The 19,360-nt window shown below is 45.0% G+C and overlaps 1 protein-coding gene across 1 annotated transcript in view; it reads left to right on the plus strand.

Annotated features, from left to right (window-relative positions):
* Window positions 1-464: 464 nt before the first annotated feature.
* Window positions 465-19,360, plus strand: part of LOC138299238 (E3 ubiquitin-protein ligase TRIM39-like) — a 108,453-nt gene continuing 89,557 nt past the window's right edge. Inside the window, exon 1 of the mRNA XM_069237365.1 lies at window positions 465-1,051. Coding sequence (XP_069093466.1) covers window positions 644-1,051 — 408 coding nt within the window. The 5' untranslated portion in view covers window positions 465-643. The remainder of the gene's footprint in view (window positions 1,052-19,360) is intronic.

A 19,360-nucleotide genomic window follows, 5' to 3' on the forward strand; every position in this document is an offset into this window, starting at 1 on the left:
TCCCAGTAGGCAATGTAAAAAAACTAAAACCTGGACTGGAGCAGTTAGTCACTCCAGGGACGTCGGAAAATTGACAACTCTGCCCTCTTTGTGTCTTTTTTAATTAGCAAGGACAGCGAGCCCCCTGCCCCCTTGTAGGCAGATTTGGGAAATTATTTAGCAATCTTGGTGTTTTACAGAATATTGATGCCATGACACGTCACACTCTGCAGGAAGCTTGTAGCTTTGTACTTCTTTTCAAAGAGCGTTGGAACTAACCCCTTATTATTCCAACTTGCAGGGAACTTCATTTGATGAGGACCGCGCAAAATAACTCACTGGTGACTAACAGTAGTGCATTGATAGGCTGCGCTCGTGCCAGAATTGCGACATACGCTTGTCATGTTAAGTTCTTTCACTTTCTACTCATAAGCTGTGTTTTATGTCCGGCTGACGAGCAGGCAGACTCTACCAGCTCAGCCAAGGACACTGCCAGCTCTGAGGCGGAAATTCCAAGCCCAGTCCCGGCCCAGGTTGACGTGAGAGCCACTGTTGGTGTAAGGTTATCGCAGTGTCTATAAGGAAGAAGAGACCGACGCTCCCACTTCACACACCGCGGAAAGAACCCCTCATGACTTCACCCCATCTTTAACTCAGCGTGAACATGCCTGCAGCAAGCCATCTCCGGAGCCTGAAGGAAGAGGCCATCTGCTCCCTATGTCTGGACTACTTCACAGACCCCGTGTCCGTGGAGTGTGGACACACCTTCTGTCTGTCCTGTATCACTGACTTCTGGGAGTGGGTGCAGACAGACTTCCCCTGTCCTCAGTGCAGGGAGATCCTTCAGATCAACACCCTCCGGCCCAACAAGCAACTGGCGAACATGGTGGAAATCCTGAAACACATTTACACACTGGGCGCGACCCCCCAGATCCTGTGCAGAGAAAACGAACAGAAACTGAAACTGTTCTGTGAAGATGACCGGGAGCTCATCTGCGTGGTCTGCAGCGTGTCATGTGAACATGATACTCACACGGTGCTCCCCGTCCGAGAAGCTGCCCAGGAGCACAAGGTATGTGTGCTACAGAGCTGGGGTGGGGTGCTTTAGTTTTTTTGATTTTCATTGTACACGAGTGCCTCTTGATAAAAGGGCTGCCGCCTGTGGTCTTCAGGTAAACTGTGAAGACAGAAGAATTCCTTCTTAACGCAGCTCTGTCCTGGCTGATGCTTGGACATGTTCAGGTAATAATGAGAACGATGTGAGTCCACGGTAGCTGTGCGTGTCTAGTGGCCTCTTGACCTCGGATCTAGGAGGAAAATACTTACTTCAGCAGCCTATGACAATTGTCATACAGCTGTCGCTTCTCTGACAGCCAGCTTCCCTGTGCTGGCCGCTGCCTCACAAAGACAAAATACAAATTAATTACACTTTGAGCTGGGAGTTTGGTGCCAGAGAATATTTTGAAACATAAATCCCAGTGCTACAGAAAGCAGACCCTACAAATGCCAGATCTGGCAAGTTACTTACTAAATTGTTGATAAAGGGCGTATAACCAATTACTACAGAGTTGCTGTGTGCATATGTGTGGGTGCATAGAATGGAACCAACATTGTTGTGTTGATTTTTTGGGGGTACTTACCTCTTCGCGGGGGCTGCAGCGCGGTAATAATAACCACGCTCACGCTGTTCATTGTAACACTCTTGGCCGCCCGGAAGGTCACCACTCTCGCCGTCACCTTGCCTGACCATGCCTGCCGGCCTCCTTTATTTCATAACATTGACCCACGTCATCGCGGGGCCACAGTTTATCACATCGCAGAGAGGGGGGAAACCAACCCCCATCTCATCATTTGTAACTTTCATTACGGTAGTGGCGTAGTGCCCGGGACCAGTTACGTCACTAGCGCAATCTACCTGCATCTCCTCACTTGTAACTTTCATTACGGTAGTGCCCGGGACCAGTTACGCCACTGGCGCAACATTACAAACATAAAGCCCTGAAGGCAAGCGTGGTTGTGCATTTTGAAAGGTTTATGGTTCTCTGTTTCCAAACCATTAAAGTTTAGAGTTGCAAGTGACATTCCATTTTAAACAAGGTAAAGGCTGAGCGCACCTGATGTGGCTTGCAGCGCTATGTTTCGAAGCAGACTGTAGCTTAAAGGCAAAGCCTGTTACAGCAAATATCTCAGAAAAGCTTTTGTTGACAAAGGTTTATCCAACAGTGAATGTCTGGGCATGTGCCCATGTTAAATAGTTGTAAAACAGCATTATAGACAAATTGTATGTACCGCGGACGTATATAAGATGTGAATGTTTATTTCCAGAGCTCCGCTGAAGATTTTGTGGTATTGCAGATTGTTGAATGATGTAGGATATAGAAGTGATCTACTTAGAGGTGGTTTAACTCACACTAGAATTGTGAGCATGGCTCTAAGGTTGTATGCCATTGTGCTCATCTCAAGAATGTGTGTAGTGTATTTTACCCAACTTTAGAGAGTTTCTATATGGCCTGGCCCAAGGTATTTTGTCAGAGACAAATGCGTACCTGTCAGACTCTTCACCTAAATTGTGAGATATGTGACGTTTTTGAAAGGATGATCCAGTTAAGGTCAACAGAGCACTAACTCTTTTTTTGGGGTAAAAAGTGTGCAATCGCTTTAAAGTCTTTGGAAGCATTTTGTTTATTAGGAGAGTAAATACCAGTAAAATATGGTAACATCCACCAAATATGGGCAAGTTAATAGCTATGCATTCTGCATGTAGCCAAAGGTTATATCCATTATGACTTGATTGGTGGTAAAAAATTGGGCACAGGTGGAGCTTGTTGAATTAATTCTAGTCAAGAACAACTATAGCACACTGCTACAATCATTGAATGATGTCATCAGTTATATCATCAATGATTTAATTGTTAATGGCATTTTAAATGACATCAGTGATGTTATCAATGATGTCATTTAACATGTCATGATCGTTGTAATATGTGAGGTCATAAGTAGGGCATGATGGGCTGCAAGTTATAGTTAGTTCACTAAAACTATAACTTTCAGTGTTTTTTCTGATTTAAAAACCTAACTATAAAATCACTTTAACCTCTGTTTTGTTCATTGAATTTCTGTTTCTTTAATCACATTTTGTCACATTCAAAGGTAAGCATACCCCCTCCCCTTCGAGTACCCTGTGGCCAGGCCCCCCAATAAGCATGGCCTTTGCCATGGGCAGCCAGGGCTGGACAAGTGGGTTGCCTCCGACCAGGCCCTATGCCTTGCACCCCTCCCCACAGGCGCCCAACTGTGTATGGCTGATTCTGGCCAGACCCTGCAACCAACCCCCTGGGTATGGCTGAAGGGCTAAGCTGGCCCGTGTCTCAAGCCGGGACCTGTTTGCAAGCTTGCTGAATTTGCCTACATGCAGCGAAACCCCACTCCACATGGTCCACCGGCTGCACAGTGGTGATTGGCCACGGTGTCTGGTCTACAACTAGACCCTTCTAATTATTTTACAATTTTTTTTTTGTATCAGGGTAGTGGTATTATGGTACAACAGGGACCTGAAATATTTTTATAATTTAACTTAAGGGAGGGACCCTTTGGGCCTCCTCTCTCTTTTGTCCATCCCTCCTAAGTGGCCCTGGGGTCAGGGTGTGCCCACCATGCCCCCTAGTGTGGTCTTTTGAACATTTTTCCAGGACTCTGAGACTGATTCCTGTATGGACAGCTGCAACTTTTTCTGCAGTGTTGTGGCCAGGCAATCAGATCTTTCTGTAATGTACTTGTGGTGATATTGAAATGAACAACTGGAGAAAAAACTACTTGGCCAGTCAGAATGGCCTGTTTTTAAAATCTTTTTGGTAACAATGGAGTCTCGCAAGCCTTTTCCGAAGGATAACCCCTTGATGTCCAACCCGAGCCCCTCTATAAATGCTGATTAGTCAAAACAGGCTGAACGGATTTACACAAAATCACAAAAAGCACACTTTCTGAAGTAAAGTTCTAACTTTTTATCAAATTTGGCTGTGGGCTTTGTCAAGGGGGCTATGGTGCAGAGCATGGCTTCTAGCAAGGCCCTGACCCTTTCCCCAGTGGATGCCAATCCCCCTAATCACCCCACCCATGTTTTAAATTTTTTTGTGGTACTGTGATAATGCCGCACAAACTTCCTCTCCATTGTACCGTAGCACCACACAAGCTTCACGCAATAAAGCCTGAATGGTCTCACAGTACCATGCAGATGAAGCTTGTGTGGCAACTCCTGCAGGAGTACTCAAGTGACAGCCGCCCAGGGTCCACAGGAGTACAGGGGTGTCCCAACATTATAATTTTATTTTATTTTTGCCCCCCGAACAAGTGCCAGTGGCTCAGGGTATCCTTATCCCATCCACTTATATGTATTTTTATAACAAATCCAGGGCACGGGGAACAAGTCCCCGTGTCCTTTAACAGCAGTTGAAACATTCTTCTCCCAAGTTACAGCAAGCCAGTCAAATTGGTCAGTACCAATAATACTGATTGGAGAAAAAGGTCTCTCGGCCAATCAGAGGCCCTTGTGTTTTTAAAGTTATGGTACCACAGGACTCCAGTGGGATCAACCATCCAGATATCACTACACTTTTAACCCTTTCATGACCATCCTGAGCACCTCTCTACAACTGAATGGATTTACACCAAATAATAAAAAACACACTTTCTGGGTAAAGTTCTTACCTTTTTGCCAAATTTGGTGAGATTCCATTCAGCTGTATTTTTCTATATATCTTTCCAAAATTTCTACTGGAATCAACATTGTTTTGGGACCCCACTTTTTCTTGGTCACCTGATTGACTGATCGAGTTTTGTGAAGATTCGGCAAAGGCCACCAAAGTTATTAGCAAAACAAAAATGGCTCTTCATATGGAAGCTTTGATCTGACTATAATTAAACAGCATAACTCATACCTCCATAATGCCATGTTGTGCTCTTGCAGACCTCCTTTTTTTCATCAGCCAATGGGTGTACTGAGCATGGCTGGCGAAGTGAGTTATACTGTGCCTTGTCCATTACACATCATAACTGGTGAATTTCACAGTTTTTCTGATTTTTCTGTTTACTGTGCCATAAATAGTCTTTTACTGTGTTTCTTAGTCAATTTAATTTGTTTATGATGTACTGCATTCATCTTCCATGTACTAATTCTCCACTCTGCATTTGGCCATGTCCTTTGTCATGGCCACTTAGATTGTGAGGTTACAGGGCCTGCCCGGCATTGCACTGAGCTTAATTTGCTAGCTGCGAAATTTCATGCAGATTCATCAAACACCCTAACGGTATTAGTGAATGAAACTTAAATTGCTCCCCATTTATTTTGGTCTCCTTGATGGATCTGCTTAAAGTTTGACAAAACTAGCTGAGAGCTGCACAAATCTGCGTGGGTTCATCAAACGGTGCCAAATCTATTAGCAAATGAACACTTCTTTGAACCCTCTCCTTGAATTCTGCCAACGGACCTGCATGAAACTGAGAAAACCAAGACTAGGCTAAACTTTCTAAATCTCTCCCAAATTTCATGCAGATCCATCAAACGTTGACAAAGTTATTAATGAATTGAAAAGTTCCCCCTTTTTGTTTTTCTTCTTTCCATTAGATCACCCAAAAACTTGTTTTATATGTCAGCTGGGTGCAATTTGCTAATTGTGTGCCTAATTTGATGCAGTTTCATCAATCTGTGCTAAAAGTTATAAGCAAATTGAATTTGCTTTGCCCTCTCTCCTCCCTTAACTTTCCCCTGTCCCCACTCCCCCCACCCTCCGCACAAGCCTTGACATAAGAATCGAAAGCTATTTCATTCAGGCTTCTGCCAAGTTATGTGCAGATTCATCACACTGGGGGTCATTTTAAGTTTGGTGGACAGAAAAGCCCCCACGCCAAACTCCCGGGGGTCAGGTTTCTGCCAGTGTGGCCACCGCCCCACGGGCCCTATTACAAGTTCCCCACTGGGTCCGCAGGTGGAAACGGTGTTTCTGCCCGCTGGCTCAGCGGGAAACAGCCCACAACATTGACACCGGCTCATAATGGAGCCGCTGGCAATGTTGCAGTGCGCAGGTTGCAACAGCACCTGTCGTGCTTTTCACTGTCTGCACAGGGCTGTCTATGTCCGTGCAACCGCCATGTAACAAATGGCGGAGAGGGGGCTTGTAATCCCCAGGGCGGCGCTGCATGCAGCACTGCCATGGTGTATTAGGACCGCCAGTCCCTACAGTGGAGGGAAACTGGCTGTGCTGGTTTTCTGACTGTGGCTGAACTGCCATGGTCATAATGTAGCGGTCTGACCGCCGCCAAATCAGACGGACCACCGCTTTGGCAGCAGTCAGACCGCCACAGCAGCCTTGGCAGTCTGTAGACTGCAAGGGTATAGCAATACATATTTGTTTGCCCTCCTTGGCATGTTCCAGCCCTAGCCTGTTCATCTTCAGGCCCTTCCGGGCACACCTATTATGAGGCACTACAAGCATCTATTTTTAAGGTAACCCTGGCATTGTGTGTTTCAGCCCTGTCCTGCCCTAGGCTACCTGTCGGTCACTGAGGGCTTGGATGGAAGAGACTGCTCGTACGGAAGGGAGGAGGGAGGATCAGGCCTTCACCATGTGACCTGGTGTCATCAGAAGCTCTGGTTCTTTGTCATCGGTTCACTTGCAGTAAACAGAATACACTGCGCATGCTTTAGCTGTGCATGCACATTGTATCTGTTTACTTTCACTTTCCCCTTTATCAGAGAGCTGGAGTTCGAGAAGCCTCTTTGCCTCCTTTCATGGGTAAGTCACCTCTCCTGATCTGCCAGCCTTTCCCTAGTTCTCCAGTCTCCTCCATTCCCTCTGCTGTGTCCAGCAGACATCGTAGCATCAATCAATCAATCAGTACTTGTAAAGCGCGGCTTATCACCGGTGGGGTCTCGAGGGGCTGTGGTGGGCATGCTGATCATTCGAAGAGCCAGGTCTTGAGATCCTTCCTGAATTGCTTCAGAGATGTGGCCTGTCTGAGGTTGAGAGGGAGTATATTCCATGTCCGGGCTGCGAGGTAGGAGAAGGATCTTCCTCCAGCTGCATTTTTCTTGATTTTGGGGATGGTGGATAGGGTGAGTTGGGAGGATCGGAGTTGCCTGGCGGGGGTGTAGAAGGTCAGGCGGTAGTTGAGGTAGTCTGATCTGATGTTGTAAAGTGCCTTATAGGTGTGAGTCAATAGCTTGAAGGTGATGCATTTGTTGACCGGGAGCCAGTGGAGGTCTCTGAGGTGGGCAGAGATATGGCTGTGGCAGGGGATGTCCAGGATGAGTCTGGCTGCTGCTTTCTGGATTCTCAAGCATAACAAAAAGAAGTAAAATAAGCTAATTAAACTAGCTGAAGCAGCCTTTCTGAGTGAAAGACTTTAAAAATGACAAAGGAAACAGGAACGCCATTATTTCACGAACAGGTTTGAGTGCTTGGTGTGTGTTATGGTGTAATGAACAGCGTAAGTAAACTTGCAGGGCAGCTTCAAAAGTTTCTGATGATAATAATAGAACCTTCTAAAACGATAAAATACAGATGGTAGTGAAGTGCCTCAAAGAATGAAACCAAGCGCTAAATTCTATTGCAGGACCGGAGGCTTCGATAATGCTTCTGAAACATTTCTACTCCATATATAGCAGCCAATGAATACACAGTAACACATTGAAACACTAAATTTCCTCTAATCAACCCACCAATAGTCTGATGGCAAAACATACAAAATAGAGAGGCACCATCTTAACTACCTCTTTCTCTGATTCTCGAGAGTTAAGGTAAGTACCTCTCTATTGTGCTTCATGTAAATATATGTTCCTATACGTATATATTGTTTAGACACTAAATGAGCGATGTGTACCTTGTAACTATACGAGTGCGACTGCGTTACCAACTGTGTTTCCTTGCAGGTTCCTTCGAGCGGTACTCGGCATGTCCAACCGATCAGCTGATACAGCCGCTCTGCAGCTCGCGTGCTCACCACTCTTCTCTGGTGCGTGTTGTGGCTTTTTTTGCCATGCTTTAATCAGGGGTTTCCTCCCTTTTTTGTCCTCATAAACGTTTTGATTTTGTTTACGCGTCTTCGTGTGTAGCTTCATTATCAGCAGCGTGCCCCTTCCGGGAGCAAAGTCACGTGGGTAGCCCAATTGGGCTATGCATGTGCTACCCCTGTATTGCTGATCGTAGCGCTCTATATGCTTGAATGCCTCCGATAGCTTTGCTGGTGCTGCCTTTCGCAGCTGCAATAGTAGGGGCCTGTGCAGGATTTTGTCACCAGGGGCAACTTATTCTGGACTACAAATAAGGCTCTTCAAGGAGTTTCCTCCCTGTTAGAATTCTTTGGTCAAAATTAACTTTGTTGACTAGTAAGTTTACACCTGCTGCCAGCTATTTGCTCCCACCGATGCCCTGTTTCCTGAGTTGGTCAGGATAGCAATAATTGGTATTTTGAGGGTCTTTCCCCCCTTTTTTGTGTTGATTGAAAACCCTTGCTTCCCTCTGGGGATTTTGAGTGTGAGGATCCCTTCTCCAGTGAGCATGTCTGAATATGAGACATTTGAACAGGGCCTGGGCGGTTATGGCCCTAATGAAGATGAGGATTATTACTAATAAGAGGGCATGGAAGAAATCATTTATAAATCTGTAAAAAAACTATTGATAAAGCCCTCAGTTCAGCTCTTCTTCCCATCTCTCAGTGCTTGGATGAACTGGCAGGCCGCTCCTCCTGCACTTCTCCATCGGGAGTCCTTCTCACCATGACAGTCCCCCCTCCTACTGCCCGACCTCCTGGCCACATTCAGCTGTTATTGGTAGAAACTTTGCCTGACCATGCTTATAGTACCGGTGCAAACCCAGCCCCCCTCCTCCAAATTCACCCCCTGTCACCGACTCTGATTCAGATTCACATTCTTCCCAGGAATCGCACGCTCACAAACGTTCCAAGCAACATAAATGCTCCCTTTCCCCCCTCCCGCTCCTACTCCTTTCACCTTTGGCCCTTCTGAAATTGTGCATTATAGATCCTCTGATTAGATCCCTGCGGTGTCGGATTACATGCACCTGAACCTTCGTAAAGGTTTCGATAAAGAGGTCAGATCCTGTCTCAAATCCGAATGCCCTAGACCGAATCTACCCCATAAGGCTGCTCTTACCCCTGATATTGATGCATCCATGCTGACCTTTCTTAAAAAATTCAGTTAAGATCCCAAGAAAGTCATCGTCTGTGCCCTTCGGGCTTGCCAGGATAAGCTTCTGGATGTCTCTGGTCCCTTAGCTAAGATTCTTGAACTGGCCCTGCATGCACAGGAGACAGGTGCTCACATCCACCCTGAGGTGCTGGCTGGGTGGACATAACGAGTGATTTGCCTCTTGGGCAACGTTAACTGTGCCTCGGCCTCAGAGCGCTGCAAATCGGTTTTGATGCAGATGGATCCGCAATTGGTTGAACAATGGCGGCCCGTCCTTTAGGGCGAAGGGGCCACGCCCCCTCACCTTTTGCCTCTCATGAAGAGTGTCTGGCAGGCTGAACAAAGGTCAGCCCGACAGACACTCTCCATGTTCAGCTCAGGCAGCCAGGAGCAGACATGTGCGATTTGCGCACAGTCCTGGCTTCCTGAGCTGAACTTTGCTCGGCTGAGGAGGTCACAGCTCCTATGGGCGTGACCTCCTCGGCTCAGCAAAGGTGCCTCGAGGCCCTCCCCTGAGTGACGAGGAAAGCATCACCAATTGACACTCTCCCTGGGTGCTTCAGGTTTAAGCCCTGAAGTGCCCAGGGCGAGTGTCAATCAGTGACACTTCGTCACAGAGTGGGGTGGGGTCACAGTCTCACTGACCCCATCCCACTCTGAAATGAGGCTGGGACTGCTGCCTTCCCTCATTGGCTAACCTAAGGTTAGCCATTGACGGAAGGCAGCAGTCCCAACCCTCCTGGGACCTGGAGGCTGAAGGTAAGTGTGTGTGTGTGTGTATGTGTGTGATGTTTTAAATTGAAAGTTTGGTGCGCATGTGCATGTTTGAGTGTTATGAGTGTTGTTAATGGATGTGCGTGCGTGTGTGTGTGTGTGAAAGAATGAGTGTGTGCGATCTTTTAAAATGAATGTTTGGTGCGTGCGTGCATGTTTGAATGGTAGGAATGTTGTTAATGGATATGCGTGCGTGCGTGCGTGCGTGTGTGAAAGAATGAGTGTGTATGATGTTTTAAAATGAATGTTTGGTGCGTGCGTTCATGTTTGAATGGTATGAGTGTTGTTAATGGATGTGCGTGCGTGTCTGTGTGTGAAAGAATGAGTGTGTGTGTGCGTCCCGCCTGCCCTCCTCCCTCCTAAAGCTGCCGGCCGCCACTGTGGTTGAACTGGCTTCAGCTGAACTAGAGCCCCTGGCTTAGGGTCATTTATTCGGAGATTGCTTTGTAAAGGACATAGCTAAATTTGTCAGCACTTTTACCTCTCTGGACAAATCACAGACTTCTTTAAAGCACATGTTCAGTCCACTTTTTGGCCAAGCTGGCCGCGGCAGGGGACGGGCGGCTGGCCGCTTCAACCAGCAAGGTCCTCAGAGAGGTTTTAACCCCAGATGCAGGGATTATGGTCAAGACCCAGCCTAGATGGGCTTCTGTCTAACCAGATCCAGAGGTTACAGAGGCTGATTTAACAGAGGGATCAACAGAGGTTACCACACCTCGGATAATCATTCTGCAGGTAAGGAATCCCGATTTTCCTTCTTCTCTTCCTCTGGGAGGGTAGACTGAGACATTTTTCACACAACTGGGCCACAATTTCTCAGAATGCTGGGTGCTAGGCACAGTTTGAAGTTACCGTATAGAACTGTCCCAAGACCCAGTCCAACCCTCTCTTCCTCCCCCCCCTCTTTTTCCCAACAAGACGTGTCTTTTATAGACTCAGAAATTCTAGAGCTTTTAAAAAAACAAGGTATTTTGCCAACATCTCGACACCCACAGGGTTTCCGCAGCAATGTGTTCTTGGTTCAGAAGAAGGGTAGAGGTCAGAGACTCGTACTCAATCGTAAGACATTTCAGCCCTTTTGTGATTTACCATCATTTCAAGATGGAAGGCATCCATCTATTGAGGGATTTGCTTCAGGAGCAAGATTGGATGGTTCAACTCGATCTAAAGGATGCATATTTTTCGGTTCCCATTTGTCCCCCTCGAAGAAGGTATCTTCAATTCCAATGGAAGGGTCAATAGTACGAGTACCAGTCTCTTCCTTTCTATCTCTCCTCAGCCCCTTGCGTGTTCACCAAGCTTCTGAAACCAGTGGTAGTCCACTTGCGGGAGATGGGGGCCCGCATGATCGTCTATCAAAATGACATGCTCCTCCTAGCGCAAGACAAATGTGAACTGTTGACACATCTGTCATTGACAGTGTCTCTGCTACAAGACCTGGGGTTTGTGATCAGCTCCAAAAAATCCATGATGATTCTCTCACAACAGATAGAATTCTTGGGGTTTCAAGTGGACTCCATCAAAGCCCAGTTGTTGCTTCCTACCATGAAGGTGAAATCTATCAAACAGGAGTTGAGGTCTACTCTGTTCAAACAGATGGTGTCTCTGAGGTCCCTGGCTCGGATAGTGGGTTTGCTAGCTTCCTCGATCCAAGCAGTGTTCCTGGGTCCCTTACATTACAGAGCTCTTCAACGCTTGAAGATTCAGCGTTGTCCCCAGATGCCCAGGAAGAGCTTCAGTGGTGGCTTCTGCATATGGAGGCATGGAACGGCAAGGCCATTTTCATGTCCTCCCCAGACATGGTCATCGAGTCAGATGCAAGTCATTTAGGCTAGGGAGCAAGGTGCAGAGATATTTCTACCTGTGGTCGATGGTCACATCAATTGTCTGGAGCTTCTGGCGGGCTCCTTTGCCATAAAGTCCCTTTCACCCATCAAGAGCAACTGCTGCATCCTGTTGTGTATGGATAATGTCTCCGTGGTTCATTGCATCAACAGCCTGAGGCGGACCAGATCCCACCTTCTGGCGAACATTGATCAAGAGTTTTGGCATTTTTGTCTTCCTCAGAAGGTAACAGTCCAAGCAGAGTTTTTTTCCAGGAAAGAACAACCTATAGGCGGATTGTAACTCCAAGTTACAGTAATTGGAAACTCCATCAGAGTATCTTCCAGAACACTGTCCAGTCATTGTAGCCGTGTCAGGTGGATCTTCTTGCGTCTCGCTTGAATGCGCAACTCAAGAGATTTTACAGTTGGATCGAATCTGATGGCAATAGCGATGGATGCTTTTCTGCAGAATTGGGCATGCGTTCCCACAGTTTGCCATAATTCCAAAGGCCAGACGTCAAGTGGCAACATTGTTTCTGGTAACTCCAGTGTGGAAAACACAGTCTTGGTTTCCATCTCTTCTGGAAATGTCAATTGCTCTTCCCATTCTCCTTCCTGTCTTCCCGCAACTCCTCTTGGATCCGGTGGGATCCCTGCATCCTGCAATTGGTTCTGCGAAATCAATTGACTCTTATTGACTGGAAGATGTCAGGAGACAGGGCCATTTGGCAGGCCTTTCCTCAACGGCTGCTGAGATTATACATCAGGCTTGGCCTCCTTTCACCCGAAGACAATACTCTTCCGCATCAAAGAGATGGGTGCGTTGATGCCTTCAACAGAAGGTGGATCCCGTGGGCTCCAGTTTAACAGATATTGTTAACTTCCTTTCGGAAAGTGCTGAAGCTGGATTATGTTACAGGTCAGTAAATAATTTCAGGTCAGCTTTGTCTGCTGGTCACAATGTCATCAATAGTAAACAGGTAGGTATCTATCCTATGGTATAAGTTGTTAAAAGGCATTAGGGTGGCTAATCCCCAAAAACCGAGATATTCCCAATTATGGGATGTAACACAGGTTCTGTCTTTACTGGGCTCGTGGCCTACTAATTCTGATTTACCTTTGAAACAACTTTCCACTAAGTTGACTATGCTTTTATGTTTGATTTCGTGCCGCCGGGTGTCAGATGTGCAAGCCCTGGATCTTGCAGGTTACTTGTTTCTCCAGGGGGTGTTTCATTTTTTATTTCCAAACTGACAAAAACTATGTCCAGGTCTATTGATTATAGACATAGAACTGACCCTGTAGGTCCTCTGTTGTTAGCTCTTCAGAAGCCTTTCCGTCCAGTCTTGGCAGCGACCTTAGTCCATTGGGTCCGTTGGGTTATGTCGGAGGATGGCACTGATGTTTCTCAACGTGGTGCTCACTCAGTTAGAGGAGCCATGGTGTCAAAAGCTTTTGCATTAGGATCTACGTTAGAAGATATTCCTCATGCTGCTGATTAGTCATCAGACTTTGGCCCTCATTCCGACCCTGGCAGTTTCAAACCGCCAGGGTGGAGGGCAGGGGAAGCACCGCCAACAGGCTGGCGGTGCTTTCCGGGCCATTCTGACCGCGGCGGTAAAGCCGCGGTCAGAAAAGGGGAACCGGCGGTTTCCTGCCGGTTTTCCCCTGGCCCAGGGAATCCTCCATGGCGGCGCTGCTTGCAGCGCCGCCATGGGGATTCCGACCCCCTTCCCGCCAGCCTGTTCCTGGCGGTTTACACCGCCAGGAACAGGCTGGCGGGAACGGGTGTCGTGGGGCACCTGGGGGCCCCTGCACTGCCCATGCCACTGGCATGGGCAGTGCAGGGGCCCCCTAACAGGGCCCCACAAAGATTTTCAGTGTCTGCTCTGCAGACACTGAAAATCGCGACGGGTGCCACTGCACCCGTCGCACCCCTGCAAATCCGCCAGCTCCATCTTTTGGAGATCGCCCGCCGGCCCAGCGGGAAAGTTGTAATGACCCCCGCGGTCATTTGACCGCGGTGCGGTCTTTTGGAGGTTTCCGCCCGGCAGGCGGGGCCCGCCGCCCGCCGGGGTCGGAATGACCCCCTTTATGTTTAAAATGTTATATTATAAGCATATTGTACATGTTTCTTCTGTTGTTGTTGGTGAGCTTTGAACCAGCCTAATCGAGCCTCTGGTCATGCCATAGAATAGAACAAATTCTATTAAGGACACAGAGGTGAGGATTAGCCCACCCGTTGGGACAGGTAAGAGGTTTAAGATCTTTGATGTCATGTTCTCTGTTATGCACAGATTGCTTTTATTGGCCTTCCCTTAGTGATTTTGATGTATGTTGGGAAAAGATTTATTTTATGTGTTCTTTGTAGTCTCCAAGTCTAAACAAAACTGAAGCACCTGTGGAGAATATTTTCCTGCGGATGGTGCACATTTATCTGATTGCTGTTTTCGTATTCTTGCTCACTTACGGACATGGGTTTTCTTATTCCTTGGTCTGCGTTTTTGCAAAGAAAGAGGCAGTTAAGATGGTGCCTCTCTATTTTGTATGTTATGCCATCAGACTATTGGTGGGTTGATGCATGGTTCAAAGCCTCATGGCAAATGTAGTGTTTTAATGTGTTACTGTTTTTTCATTGGCTCCTGTATTTGGAGTATTAAAATTTGAGAAGCATAATCCTCTCCTCCATGTCCTTAATAGAATCTAAAATTGTTGTCACAAATACTAGAACATTTTCTGCTATTACTCTCTAAGAGACATTGGATAACCACAACACATACCAAACCAAAACTATGTCAAAATGTGAGTGAAACCCTAACCTACCTTTCTTAGGTGAAGAGTGGTGTGTCAGTCTGTTCCTGTGCCCAGTTTTATATTAACTGTTGATTATATGTTGATACCTTGCAGAAGGTATGTGGTATTGTATTAATTAGTTTTTAAAATGATAAACCCTACACAGTACAATGTTCCACACAGAAAACAAGGTGCATTGTTGACACATTTTATCAAACACTTAGAGCTGCAGCTGCCTTAGCCCCATTTGCAATGACTTCAGCTGATTGGTCTTGGTTCCCCCTCCTCTGGTTTCTGTGTCCTTCCCCGTACTGTGCACTCTCTAAGTGCTATCCACATCATCAGAGCCCGCTGCATGCATGCCATGCTGGATACTCTGGTGTCACCTTGCCTCAGGCAAGAATCCAGTATGTAACCTTTATATGCACCATGAGGTAACGTCTTACACATGGCCCAGCCCTTCCGGTCACAGCTGGTGGGCTGTGTGTATACAGGTCTAGTGAGAAATCAATAACCACAAAAACAAGACAAACCGCATAGTATTATCAAACTGCACGTATTGTGTGGCTGATGACCTGATCACCCTTCCTGTGGATACTCACAAAACAGTTGTAAATTAATGCAGAGATTTGGTAAGAGCTAACTCAAATTGTAGGATCTCAAGGTCAGGAGATATTTCTCAGTCTGTCTGTGTGACTCTATTAAGGGTGATATACTCAGCAAGATCAGCAAGGACATATTTTCATGCCTCCCCCAATGTGCCTCTGATTAAGTACTAGCGAACCAGCATTGCAGGAGTATGAGACCTCAGATGTGACAGGGTACTAACCGTTATCTCTTACATTGTTATAAGAGGATAGCAGCGGCAACGCCAGTACAGCTGCTGTTAATTTGCTAACGCAGGCAAACAACATCTCTGAATGTCTGTATGTGTACGAATCAGCATATTAAAGCCTGACATATTTGCTTTGCCAATGCTTATTCTAAATGTTGTGCTTCAGTAGGGGTTGTCATGCAAAATATAACCCTTGTTTGATGGTTACTAAGCACTGGACCACTTCTAGGTGTCTGGGTGACTTCAGGGTGTAGGTAGATATTCACAATGGGATACAGTTAAGAGTTCTAGACTTGAGACTTTCTTTTATAGATTGGTAGACAGAAACACCCACTCTGCTAGTGTCTCTCTCCTCGCCCAGATTTTGGAAACTCTCTGGTCTGAGGACCAAGTTGTCCAAGTTTGTTCATAACCTGGATTCTTGTGTGGAAGAAACAGCACTGACAGAAGGTCTCCACAGATGGGAATCCGGTAGGTCTCCTGAGCTAAAAGGAGCTGTGAAAACCAAATGCTTGGCAGAGATGAAGAGCCATCATAAATAGTATTAGGAGAATTCAGAAAAATTCCATCTATAATTGATTGTGCTATTTCAAATGATTATTCCCGTGAGTTACTATATCCCAATAATCGTTTCTATTGACGCTAGAGCTAGTTCACTTGTCTTTAATTTTGGCCGTAACATTTTGTTTCCGTTCCAAATGTTGATTGCCTATGGCTCAGGATAAATTGCAAACAAGGGTGTGCTTACCACACATACTTCTTGAATACTCCACTACATTGAATATTTCTCTATTGGATAATCTTTGACTTTAAACATGGCTTTTGTACTTTGTTAGAGGTGTTGGATAAATCACAGAAATTATTAAAGGTAAAAGCACCTCCAACTAACCTGGTTGAAGGCCTTTGCTGTGTGTATTAATATAGCTGCTCATCATACTTTCAAGGTTTCCCTATATAACTTTCATTACGTACACCACACATATTGTGCCCCCTCTCACTTTAATAATTATAGAGCTGTGCTGTGTTTTTCTTTTCCTATGATTTTGGCCAACGTGTTTTTGAAGTAGTTTGCTAATATGGAGGCATACATTTGTGAGTCTTTATTTAACAATGATATTGATCCATAGTATTAACAATGTTTTTACTTTCACTGGCTTCAGAAAGCAACATATACTTGAAAGTCCAAATAAATCATGGATCTTGCCTTTCAGATGGAGAACAAAATTGTACAAGCATTTGAGATATGCTTTTATTGTACCCTTATGAATCTCATTGAGAAACTCATCTGGGCCAAGGGTGGTGTTATTTTAAAATTTCAATAATATCTTGGACTTCTAACAGAGTTATATCCTTTACTATTAAAGTTCTGTGTGATGCACTGATCTGGTGTAGATAAAATACATTTGTGTATTTTTGTACCTTATTCTCCGTTGCGGATAGTGAAGTAGTATTGAGCTCCTGATGGTACGAACAAATAAATTGTGAGAGGGCTTTGCCTTCAGTGTCTCAGCTGTGTCTGACTGGGGTTGTATGTTAGTTAGTGCTTCTTCAACTCTAGATCTCCATTATTCTTCCTATCTCATCACTTCATTCAAAGCTTTTTTTTCAGCCCCTTTTTTTTCCTGAAATTTTCTTGACTGATAAATATTTTGTTTATTGTAGTCCCTTTATCTAGTTTTGTTATGGACAGTGGGATATAGCAACAAAGAATTGGGTGACAAATGTTTTATTTTTTTCATTCTTTTCATGTCGGTTGCTACTTTTGTATCTCTAGCTCATTGTGTGTCCCACCCAAGGTGAATAAATATCCCTTAAAGGTAAGCCATAATTCTATCCAAAACCACTGCCAGATTAGCCACAATTGTATTGATCTCCATACATTTACTTATCCTAACCGTGATTCTGTTACCTGCCCTGATATCAATCAAGTTGTGGTCAATTGTCCACTTAGTTCATGATGTTTGGCACTTATTACTTTGCTCCTGAAATATTAGTCCAAGTGTCATCTGAAAACTTTATCTAGACGCCTGTTTTTTGGCACATAATTTCTATTCTGCCTTGCATTAGACTATGTTGTTGTGGCAAATTGAAGTCACCAGTGTAGCTAAATCTTCTCTAAAGCTCTTTGATACTTTTTCTTCATCAGTGTTGGAGGCATAACATTCTTTTATAGTAAATTGTTCCTGTAGTAAAGTAGTTCACAGTCTACAACAATACCTGGTCTATGGTTAGTTCTTACTTTTTTATCTCAGTAGTAATCCTCATTGTCTTGTTTTGTTAATTGAAATGGTGGTGAATGATTGATCTATCCATTATGCTTTGTTAGGTTATGTTGCTGCTGGCAAACATTGTTTGTCAGCATCATTAGGCTGTGGGTATCATTATTTCTTTGTGGATTTCCTTCCTTCATTTTTAAAACTACCTTATTGTATTTTTTTGCATCTAGTGCCTATAATATTGCGGGTTTCTTGAGGAAAGCCTAGAGCTAAGGCTTTTGGAATTTGAACACTCTCAACCCCAAACTCTTCGGATTAGTAGTCTGTGAAATATCAGTTCTAACTATAAACCTTGGTCTATTGAATAGTGTCTTTGTTTTTTCGCTAGTTTAATTTGGAGAGAGGAAAACCGAATTCATTGTGTTTAGACACTCTTAGTTCTTTCCATTCAGACAGACACATGAGGAGTGGGAGGACAGGTGATACAGACACACCCTCCCGAACTCAACAATTTTCAAAAAGTATCTATTCCCTGATCCTGGTTTGTGACACAATAGAATTTTTAAACGTTATTTGGTCTACGGTGTTCTTTGGACTCAGGTATGTTTTCTAAAAAAGGACAATGGCCCTCATCCACCAAGTTGTCCATGTTGGCTCACAACGTGCATTATATACACAACCCTTGTGTATCCTGGTTGTATTGGTGCAACTGGGAAACATCTTTAAGATACATTAGTCTCCCAGAACACATTTTTTATATATTAGGACCCCATTTACCTGAAGAACTGGCAGACAAGAAATCTAAAATCCAACCCTCAAAAGAGCTCCAGGGGAGCCTATCACAGTCGCCAAGTATGGCATCTGCGATGAGGAGGGGCCCGTGGTGAAACATGCCATCTTGGTTGGTGAGGGTCTGGATGACCCCTTTAAAAATGATTTACCTGACTTGTTCACTGGCATGTGCATTTTTTAATCCTGGAGTCTTTTGCCTACTCTGAGCATGGAGTGTTCTAGTGACATGGTTAGTCTCCTATTGGTATCTTGCGTCTTATTTCTTTCCTCGATTTCAATAGGAGCCGCGTAGGACAGCTTTCAGACACAGTACCAGTCATCCTGCGTCCCTGGTCCAGTTGCGTGGCTAGTTTGGGGTTTGAGGATATTTTCCCATCCTCCTTCAAAATCCTTTGAGTGAAACATGTTCACCTCTATTGTAAAGGTACACATATTCTTATTTGCTATGTAAGTGACAGTTTCTTTGACATAGTCTTAATTATTATAGCCTGGACAGAATTTTAGCCACAGTCACCAATTGCACACCTGCTTAATTCTTTAAAAGTTTTTAGTAGAGAGTTATAAACGTATAAGGCCTTGAACCACCCACACTTGATAGGCAGGGTAAAAGAAACAATGAGAAATAGGGACAGTATTTATGTTCTTTCATATGAGTGAGACAAACAGCAATGATTAAAAGACCAGAGTGCAATAGAGACAAATCTGATACCCTTTATGGTGTTTCTGTGTTGTGTTTCTCAATAGGCAGGTTTCATTGAGCTTGTTGGCTCCCACTATTAGCCAGGGACATTGAAAAACGTTTTGTAATCAAAATAAATTGTTAGGTGGATCATAGTTCTGATAGGCTCAGGAAGGGACCTTAGACAGAGTAGATGTCCTTCGTATACTGATAGTGCCTTTTGATGAGAGAGGATATGAGTATTAGTAGTATAGATAGCTTTAA

The sequence above is a fragment of the Pleurodeles waltl genome, chromosome 6 (genome assembly GCF_031143425.1).
Source record: "Pleurodeles waltl isolate 20211129_DDA chromosome 6, aPleWal1.hap1.20221129, whole genome shotgun sequence".
NCBI classification, from domain to species: Eukaryota; Metazoa; Chordata; class Amphibia; order Caudata; family Salamandridae; genus Pleurodeles; species Pleurodeles waltl.